The sequence below is a fragment of the Acomys minous genome (assembly GCF_964271855.1).
Source record: "Acomys minous genome assembly, chromosome: 5".
Lineage (NCBI taxonomy): Eukaryota > Metazoa > Chordata > Mammalia > Rodentia > Muridae > Acomys > Acomys minous.
In genome coordinates, this window is record NC_140494.1 from 947816 (window position 1) to 958539 (window position 10724).

A 10724-nucleotide genomic window follows, 5' to 3' on the forward strand; every position below is an offset into this window, starting at 1 on the left:
ATCAGAAACAGAATGGCTGCACTTGCCTTCAATCCCAGAATTTTAGAATAGAAGGCAGACAGATTAAGACGTATTGTGAAGCTTGTCTGTATTAAGAATTTGAATTCATCCTGAGCAACAACAAAACAACCGGAGAAAACTTCAGTCTAACATCTGGTAGTACATAGTACTTTCCACGAATGTTCACAAGATTTGCTATAGAAATATGCTCACCTTCAGGAGCAAGCGTGGGAGTTGCAGCTATGGGTATTGTTGAAATGGATACATTTTCACTTACTTTGTTTTGCCTGCTTATGATGGCCAAGGTGGGTCAGTTCTATTATAGACAAAGTGACCTCTCAATACCACAAACACCTGGCTCTTCCCCTAGGAGTAGAAGCTGTAGTAGTTAGAAGCACAGCTGAGCCTTGGCTCAGATCTCTTAAATCACTCTCTAGAAGTAAGGACAGAAACGTGAGGGTGGTATTAGGATTCAAGCCCATGGCTTTACCCAAGCCAGGCAGGTGCTCCAACACAGAGCTACTTTCTGACATTGTTTTTAATGACAGGATCTCTTGTGTAGCCTTAACTGGCCTTTAGCTTGTCTGTCCTGGGAATCCCATGTGCTGAGACTGCAGCTATGCACACACATGACTTCCAGTGATTGCTTTAAACTAACCCTTGTCCCTATTATCTGGCTGGCTGGCCCCTTTTAAAAAAACATGTCCCCAGTGGACTGTAATGACCCAAAGACTGGTTCTCTCTGCTTGACACTTCCTTTGCCCGGAGCCTTGTTCTGTATCTCGAACATATAAACACCTGGCCATTAGGTATGTAGCCCACCCCCACCCCAATTGTATTCTACCAAACCATTGTTTTGTTTGTCTAGGAGAGCTAGAATAAGAGGCAGTGTGTTACTCTTTGGTCAGGTGAGATGGGCTGCCCTTTCCTATGTGAGAAAAGTGAGATGTTCAGACACCAATTCTAAATGAACTCTTCGACTATCTTTCAAATGACAAAATCAATCTATGCCAGCATGTAGTTAGTTTTATTGAGACACTTGACCTGGGCAATTCATCTCTGTTTTCTTATGGCCAAGAAGAATACAAACAAGACTCCAATGACGATCATGGTTGCAGAAAGTCCTGCTACCCAGAGAGCAGAGGAATCCATGGGGGTGCCTGCAGAGTGGATAGGTGGGTTAGTATGTAAGCTGAAACTTCCAAGTCATTCTAGATATTGGCAAGAACAAGTAATCTGCAGGAATGTTGATTTCTTCAGGAGTGGGGTGTACATTGGACAGTAAGGAATAGGTCAAGAGAACAGCTTTTAGGGATAAGGGAAGCAAGAAGGTCTTGCTATGTAACACAGGCTGTCCTTGACCTTGCAATCACCCTCCTGCCTTAGCTTTTCAAGTGCTGAGATTATAAGCATGCGACTTTCTAATGAGCCAGGAAGTATCCAGCAATTCCGTATCCTTCCACTCACTTGGGTATCGATAAAGCATGTCTGCAGGGTCCTTGGTAGTGTGGACGAGGATCAAGGGGCCCTTGCTGGATATGCTGGCAGTGTTGTTCTCAAAATAAAGCTCAGATTTTCTTCTTCCTGGTGGAGAGATGAGAATTTGTAATTTGTTGGGAATTTTCAGTTGTGTGTACAAGCCAAAGGTGAGGGTGGTGAGGTACAAAGCCAAGTCCCTTGATGCACACATCTCCATCCCAAACCTTGAACAGAAAAACTGTTTGTGTGTTAATACAAACCCAGCCAAGCCTGCAATTTTCTATTTAGCTCTACAAAAGTTAAATAGGAAAGTTTCACCGAGGTTTGGACATAGATAAACACATTCAGCGATCACCCCTCCTACTCTGCAACCATCGTCCTCTCCTAGAAAGAACGCTGAAGACACATTCAGTTTCCTTTATATTCCAGAGGCTACATGTTCAAACAGGAAGTAAAGACACAGCTGCTGCATTCCTACATCTACGTCAGTTAAATGATCTGGAAAAAGTCAACCTACTGTCTTTACAATGGGCCTAATCAGAATTGGCTTGTGCTTGTGTCTTACAGCATGACTACACTGAAACACTAGGAGTTGATTTTTGTTTAATATAAAACATTTAAGGATTCATGAATTATGTTTCAGAGACTAGTCAAGTGGGAGTGGATCAAGTAGAAGCATACACATACACATGCACACAGACACACACACGTGTGTGTGTATGGAGGTCTGGCTTTGGCCAACTTCAGATCACTCTGTGTCTATGTGTACCTTAGGGCACATTGAATACCCACCTGCCTTTAGGTAGGTCTAGACATTTACTTTTGAGAACAGGCCAAATGTAAAAGGAAAAAATTGACATAGGTCAGTCAGTAAAGTGCTTGCTATGCAAGCATGAAGACCTGAGTTTGACCCCAGAACCCATGTTTAAAAGTCTGGATCTATTCCCCTCCCTTATGTCTGTGGCAGAAGGGGACCTCCTCCTCCATCATATGATCACAGCCTATCAAGTTTCATCCTGGTAGCCTGCTTACCCTTCCTCTGAGTGCCACCAGGCCTCCCCACCAAGGGAAGTGGTCAAATAGGGGACACCAGAGTTTATGTCAGGGTCAGTCCCCACTCTCCACACAACTGTGGAGAATGCGCTGTCCATTGCCTAGATCTGGATAGGGGTTCTAGGTTTACTGCATGCATTGTCCTTGGTTGGTATAATAGTGAAAGAGAGAAGGAGGTGGGAATGGGAAGATACAAGTGAGGGGATAACAATTGATATGTTATCTGAATAAATTACTTAAATAAAAAATTTTAAAAAATAAACATAAAGACTCTCCCATTTAAAAATAATTCTGGATGTGATGACGTATGTTTCTATAAATTCAGCCAGATGTTGGGCCATGGTTGGCTTCTGGCTTAAAATCAAATTTTGTGTAAGTTGATTTATAGATTATATTTTTGAAAATTCAAGATTCTGGCAATCTAGTCAACCCTGGAAGCTTTATTGATAATATGAACCCTTAGTTCAATGGCTGAGGCTAACATTGAGTATTCACGTATGTCTGTGATGTAGACAGCTTAGGTACTCACTCCGTGAAGCAGGGCAGATTGCCACACAGGATGGTGTCCCAGCAGGCTGGCAGACCAACACACTGCAGTGCAGGTACACCTGGAAGTTGACAAGTATATGTCATGTTGTAAAACATCTTCCATATCAGAAATCCCCCAAACCACATACTTCATCTCCCCAAGAAGTTGAGACAGTGTTAAGGCCATCTTGATGTGGCCAAGTTAATGTCACTGCGGTCCTGAAGAACCAGAGTCCAGGTGACAGATGGCGCTCATGTTCTTGGGACTGCCTTCAGGCTGCCCTTAACACCATGAGCCAGTGTCACAAGTCAAAGAGCCAGCTTAGAGAGGAGGTGGAAGGACAAAACAGTCCTGAGCTCTCGGGGTTTTAAAAGCTTTCAAGGGCCCAGAAGGAGATGCCATACCTGTCCCTTAAAACCCTGCTTCTCCCTTACAGCATTTCCAAAGCTGAAGGTGGAGATGCTGAAGCGTTGGTGATGAGAAGGAAAGGGGCCTGACGCTTCCTGGACGGGAATCCTTTTAGTCTGATAGTCGTCGCCAGCATATGGGCATCTAAACCAGGACACACAGTAGTTGGGATGGGATTATTTGGGGGGACCCACCCCCATACAGCTACAGGGAGGATCCACTTACCCTTTCACCAGGATTGGCCATTGTGGTTGATGAAAAGGGTTGGGGCCGTGTGTGGCCCAACACTGATCCAGCAGCAGCCCTAAGGAGGGGTCAGCCCTGTGAAGGATGGAAACCTCCACATAAATAGGATCTTGGAGTAATTTCACCAGTGGGTAGTCAGCAGCACTGTAGTAAAATTCATAGTTTTTATCTGCACAAAGAAAACCATAATTGAAGCAGGGCTAGGGAATAACTTAAGAAGTAACTTTCTGTATAAGAAAGAGAACCAGAGCTTGACCTTCAGAACCTGTGTAAAAACACTAGGCTGACGAAGCTGAGACAGAAACTCCAGGTCAATGAGAAAACAAGGTGGATGGCACACAAGGAGCTGATCTGAGATTGACCTGTAACCTTCACACACACACACACACACACACACACACACACACACACACACACACACCTAAAACTGTTATAAGCAGAACTAGGAAGCTGTATAGTACTAGAGTGACCTCATCTCCTAAATGGCACTGAGTTAGGGCACTGACAGACGCAGACTTCAGGCCAGATTCACCAACTAAGAAGAGCTTACCCTTGGCAATCTGAAGTTCCAGAGAGAGGGACCCAGGCGGGGTCTTATGAAGGGGCGGTGGGAGAGTCTGCACTTGCATGCTAATTGGGGATGTGTTGCTGAGAACAGAGTAAGTGCAGCTAACTCGGAGCCTGCGGGAAAAGACGACATTAATAGCCTGGGTGTGCTGGCTGCACCTGCAGATTTTAACTTCTGAGGATTAGGTAACGGGTGTTTTCCAAGTTCATAAATAAAACAGAGGTGGCTTCTGCCCTTAAGAGTTATTTTCTGTTGTCACTATGCAAATAGGTCCAGTGAGAGTTGGTGTGAGAAATTAAGAAACAAGTGTGCAACGTGAGATTGGTGACTAATGCAGAGCAGGTGAATCTCTTATAAGTGAGGGGATACTAAGTGAAAATGGCTGCCAAGAAGCCCAGCTGGGAGGCGCCATGCAAGGTTGAGCCTAGGGCTGGAGAAGTTGAGAGCATCAAATGTTCAGAGAGGAAAGCAACATTTAAGGTATTGATAGTATTTGTTTTGTTTGTTTTAGCCTACAGAAGTGAAACTCAAGTGTGAGACCTGGCAAAATCAGATCTGGAAGGAATCCCTTTGGCTGCAGCCTAGACAAAGTGCAAAGGAAGCCCAGAGGAGAAACAGAGCCCCGTCAGGTGGAAGAACAGAAGCCTGTAGTGATTATGAGGCTGAGATCAAGTTGGGAGCAGAGACCCAGGTGAACATAGGCAGTGGTCTACACAAGTGGCAACCAAGGTTGCAGGTAGATTCACCTACTGCTGCAAAGTGTTCTCCTATGCACTCAGTCTACTCCAGGGTTCTTATGAGGAAAAGGCCTTTTGGCCTCACAGGTCAAAGTGACTCTACCTGAAGATGCTGTCTCGGGTAACAGTGCCACTGCTCCAGGCTCTTACATCCCGAATGGCCACTAGCTCATTTTCATATATGGCCTGGTCTCCAGTGATCTGTACAATGGGTAAAGAGATGCCTGTCATGTCAATCTGTTGGCTGAATACTGCATTCATGTTGCCCAGACCAAGTTTTTAGTCTTACCCTATTCTGTATTCTAGTTTTTTGATCCCTACAAAGAGGCTTGAGGCCGTGGCAGTAAATAACTTGGAAAAGCATGGCTTGTGCTTGAGTTAGAACCAAGAACTAAGGAGAGGATTCAAGTACTGAGATTAGGCAAATGGACCGCCCCAATCCATGTCAGCATCCTTCCAGATTACGCTAGACCTGGGAAACATGAGGGACCTGCTCCTTATATTTGCACAATGGTAAAGGAAAGCTGGATCGCAACAAAGTTGTGCTGAATTCCCATGGAAGCATCCACCCTCTAAGCAAGGCCTTTTCCCCTAGAAACAGTAGTTTGAACTGTTCTTCATGATCATAATATCTCAATTCCTTTTTCCCAGTCACTATGGCACTGTTTCCACCCAGTAGTCCAAGGTGTTATTCTCACCTGCCTTGTGGTCCCACAAGAAGTAAATGGAAATTGGAACAGGACGAAGGTTGGTGTTGTCATCACAGGATCACACCCACTGTCATTCCTGAAGGCCAAGCGTAGTGAATCCAAGCGCAGGGGTGGCGAGGTCACATTCCTGGACACAGCAATGGAGAATCGGCCGTCTCTGGTGCAGTGGAAGGTCACTAGGACACCAGAGATGGGTGAAGTCGGGTTATTCCTTAGACAGAGCCAGGCGGTCCTTACTCTAATGATTCAGTTGCTTCAGATGCCCCCACGGCAAGGTCGGAATTCCCGATGATGATCTGGCAACAGCCTCCCATTGACCACCTGCTTCAGGACCTTGCCACCCTCACCAAGGCAAGGCTTTAACTGGCCACAGCTGCATTTGTAGGGCAGGCGTGGAAGCACCTGCCTTTTTAAAACTGCTTAGATTTGGGCTCTTGGCATTTAATGTGCTGGAAAACCTTCAAGCTGGATATGAAGCCTGTGAAAAATAATCATTTGGGCATGATTCTCTCTAGATACAATCTTAGGCTATCAGGCACCCAAGTGGCCATTTCTTGGGAAAACACATTTATCAGTTAATTAAGTACCTGCCACATAAAACTTTAATTTCCTAGGCCGGGCATGGTGGCCCACGCTTTTAATCCCAGCACTTGGGAAGCAGAGGCAGGTAGATTTTTGTGAGTTCAAGGCCAGCCTGATCTTCAAGTCCAGGACAGCCAAGGCTATACAGAAGAACCATGTCTTGAAAAAACAAAAACAAACAAACAAAGACTTAATTTCCTTATGCCCCTCCAGGTTTCTTTTATGTTTGCTTTCTAGGAGATGAGGCAATGAAAGGGTAGAAAGTTCTAGTTCTAGGCAGCAGTGCCTATCCACTAGTAACTATTTGTATTGTATTTGCCGTCTGAATAAAGCTTTCCCTGCTCTGTGTCACCAGAAGCCACTAAGGCCCTTTTCTCAACTGATTTCAGGGATGGGAGCATGCACCTCTGTTTCCATAGTAACAGGAGCCCGCCTCTTCCTCTTCAGTGCTGTAGCAGCAGCCCAGCTCTTCACAGTCTTCTGGAGAGATAGGCGAGGGAGCACAGGACAGCCTTTCCCTTACCAGCACAGGACTGCACACTTCAGTACTTGTAGCATCTGGGGCTGGATATTAAGGAGGAAAGAGGAGCTCAAGCTAGGCATTCAGGGTGGTCCTTCAGTGAACTGTCAGCGTCAAAAAGCCTAGCCTTGGAACTCCAGAACACCCAGACAGCCTCACAATAGGCCAGTTGACTCTATGCACTGTAGGTTAAAGCCCAAAGGAATGTTAGAGTCTCCCAAAACAGCTCTCTTCTGAGGAGAGCATTCTCCCAGCATGCATAGGAGCAGTGAGGGCCTACAGAGCCTTCCAATGACCACCTATCTGGCTCTTTTTCAAGTTTTGCCATGGGTGTGAGATACCACAGGAGCTTTTCAAATCATGGGACGTCCAATAGGCGTGAGTATAACTCATGACTCATTTGGTCTGTATCACCCATCCCTGCTTTGTTTTGGGTAAACAGAGAATTTGAGTTTGAATTTGTTCTAATCATGATAAAGGGTTCTCAGACCACCAGGGAAGAATTCCCAAAGATTTCCTAGCTAGATGATCAAGTGTCCCCAGCTGGGGGTGGGAGTCTGCAAGCTGAGATGGCTCCTCTGGCTATGTCCCATTGCTGGCTTGAGTTCTCTGCCCCTTTTGAAGGGTGAGGAGGCTCCTGGTTCAAGATGAGTTTTGAATTCCAACTTTGTAAATGGCAGATGAAGCTGCCTGGTGAGAGGCCTGAGAGAACTTACAGCCCTGAGCCAGGGAAGTAAGGTGCCAAGCTTGAGCCATACAAGCAGCCTCCGCTGGAATCTCCCCCTACAGTTAATTTTCTTAAGGGCTGACATGGAGGGACAAGTTAGAAAAATTCCTTGTAGGGGAGAAGTTGTTGCTACTACCGGAGTAGGGGAGTAGGCAGCAGTGGCCCAAGGCTGCTTTCTAGGAAGGTCCACCCCCAGCCTGAATGCTTTCTACAATTACCTCGAAGATCCAAAGGGCACCTAAGCAGTCTCTTTCTTGTCTCTGCCACAGGTCCAGCTACATCCACCTCCCGCACTGCGACCATCATAACGTAGTGGGAGCCCTGGAAAGACGAGCGACAGCAATCAGCCTGGCTGGTGGTAGGAAGTATTCTTCTTGTCCCACTTGTAGTTGGGGTCTGCTTACCTCCAGAGTGACATAGCAGCCACTGTAGTCAGCTTTCAACACAAGGAATCCATCAGGACTGTCCATCACCCACGTACCACAGGCAGAATCATTTTTTAGCCTGTGAGGCAGCCCTTGGCTATCTAGGGAAGGTGGAACGTGAAAAGCACAGGGGTTAATCATCCATCAGTGGACATCCAGCTCCACCACTTGACCCCAAGGGACTTCTATCATTCAGAAAACTAGCAAGACAAAGTGGGTTTGGAAGCAGCAAGGTTCTGACCCATTCATTCAGTATAGAGGCGCTGTGGAGCTTTTAAAAAAGAGGAACGTGTCAAGACGGGAAGGCACCTGGGTTAAGGTACCTGGTCGAGTCTGACTTACCCCAAGCTGTTAGCACAGGCCTCTCTGCCTCCAGGCTGAGGTTCACAGTAAACTGGAAGTTCTGTAGCCCACAGTGGAGCACACCTGGCATCTCTGTCACATGCTGGCCACTCAAAGGAGGACAGAATGGGAAACACAGTAAGATACTCGGCAGAAGCCACAGAGTGCTCCTCAAAGCCTGCCTAGCCATCCTCTCTCCTTCACTAGCCCGCATCCACTGAGCGAGACAGAGAGAAAGCCTGCTCTTTGTATATATATGAGGAAGGCTTGGTCTGGGGCAAATAGCTTTACAGCCTGCAGGTGGAGGACTTTGCAAAGGGTCATTTCTTCCTTCTGGGAGCATAGCAGACAGATGCTTCCCATTAAATTTTATAATCCCTGGGTCTGCAGAGCTGGGTTAACATGTTCCTTTTGACCACAAGCAGGCTTCTTGGTTAGTTACATGTAGTACTTTTTCTACCAGCTTCTCTTCAGAAAAAGAAAAGACTGACTGCCTTCTAGAATTTTACATATTTGAGTGGGGATCCTTGCTGTAATGGCCTTGTAAATGATAAGTGACAGGAACTGGGCGAATTTTGGTTTTTCAGTCTGGAAAAAAGTGAGAATGATAGTCCCGGCAGTACTGTTCTTAAGGATGCTGTGAGAAGGTTAGGCTGAATACATGTTGCCATGCCTGGCCAAGCAAGAAGAGGTCAGGCAGTTGACATTAGCTCCTTTAAGAACTCTTCTTCCTTTTTCCTCTGGTTTGAAGCTTCACAGGAAGTCACTTTGCCATTGGCTCAAAATCTCAAGATCACTTAAACCTGATTCCCGAGTCAAGTTGGTTTAGAACTTCGCCCTGGCATCCAGAGAGAATCCCACCATGGGTCTATAATCTGCAATCCCAGCACTCCTGACATGAGAGCAGGGGACAAGAAAATCAAGGTCCTATTTGGCTACATATAAAACCGGAGTCTTTTTGGTCTATGTAAGACCCCATCTAAAAATACCCTCAAACTATGGCGGGAAAATTAGAGGGTTATGTGAGCCAGTCAGTAACAAGGGAGTATGAGCAAGAATTCATCTGTTTTCCTTATGTGAGTGAAGATTTTTCTTAGGGAAGATCAAATACCTCTGTGGGTTTTCTGGCCCAGAATGAAGGGCCACCCAGAGTTACTTGGAGGTGATGGCTTTGTCACCAGGTTCTTCTTTCCTTCCTCTCTCTCTGCACAGGCTCTCACAGTGTGCGGTTAGGAACTATTCTGTGGTGCAGTCCATGTTCCCTTCTGGCTTTGTTTCTGCTTTCCTCTTTTCCATCATCCTTGCTGTGATGATCACCAGGGGTACAAATACATCCTTCCTTTCCTGTCTTGGGGCCAGGAGGCCGGCTACTTATCCTGACTTTTGGAGGAATGTTTGTGTATAGTAATCTCAACCTTTGTTTCTCTCTAGAAAAAGAGATTAAGAAAGAGAAGAGTAAATTAAATTGATAAAGTGGGGGCTGAAATTCAAAGTCTGTGGTGAGGGTTTAATGACAGTGTGGTTAGATACATGGCGTCTACTATCCCTTATACCCATCTACCCAAATGCGTGGACATGTGGCCTTTTCAGGTAACAGGAAGTCTGAGCACTATCAACCAGTGGGCTGTCTCCCAGCATCCCTTCTATTGTCATAAATGTAGGCAATCATCAGGGCTTCTTTTTTTCTTCTTTCTTTCTTTTGTAGTCTGGTGGGGTTTATTTGTTTGTTTCTTGTTTTGTTTTTGATACAGAGTTTCTCTGTATAGCCTTGGCTGTCCTAAAATTGCTTTGTAGAGCAGGCTGGCTTTGAACTTACAGTGAAACACCCATCTCTGCCTCTGGAGTTTTTCTTAGAAATTTATTTACTATTTATACAGTGTTCTGCTTGCAAGTACAGCAGAAGATGGTGCCAGATCTCATTATAGATGGTTATGAGCCACCATGTGGTTGCTAGGAATTGAACTGAGGACCTTTGGAAGAGCAGACAGTGCTCTTAACCTCTAAGCCATCTCTCCAGACCTATCAGGGCTTCTAAATGTGACATTCAAAACACTAACAGGAAGTGAAAGACCCTTAACTCTTAGAGAGTTCAAGCAATTTACATTATGGCTGCTGTAGATGTGGTGGGCATTTCCTGGCCATTGTTACTTCTGAAAGCCTGTGGTGAATTCCTCCTCCATTCTCCTGTGCCAGACAAGGAGGACAGAAGCAATAAGGTTAATGGCCTGATGATTGGCAGCTGGTTAGGCCTTTGATTGGCAGGTATGACAACAATGTGGATAAGCTATTCATGTAGTTGTGTGTGGTAACAGATGGTTTCATATGTATTAACCAAAGAATTAGGCAATCTATTTGAATCCTTTACCATGTTCTCAAAACCAAACAGATCTCTCTCTCC

General features: G+C 45.6%; 1 protein-coding gene across 1 annotated transcript; it reads right to left on the reverse strand.

Annotated features, from left to right (window-relative positions):
• Window positions 1-1007: 1007 nt before the first annotated feature.
• Window positions 1008-8508, reverse strand: ZP4 (zona pellucida glycoprotein 4). Its single transcript, XM_084781700.1, has 12 exons — window positions 8327-8508; window positions 7964-8085; window positions 7778-7880; window positions 6718-6876; window positions 5719-5906; window positions 5124-5221; window positions 4266-4396; window positions 3695-3884; window positions 3466-3613; window positions 3062-3140; window positions 1468-1584; window positions 1008-1160 (listed from the first exon to the last, which is right to left on the reverse strand). Exons 1-12 carry the CDS (start codon window positions 8415-8417, stop codon window positions 1054-1056), a joined length of 1533 nt encoding a protein of 510 aa, XP_084637826.1. The 5' UTR covers window positions 8418-8508; the 3' UTR covers window positions 1008-1053.
• Between the last annotated feature and the right edge of the window lie 2216 nt (window positions 8509-10724).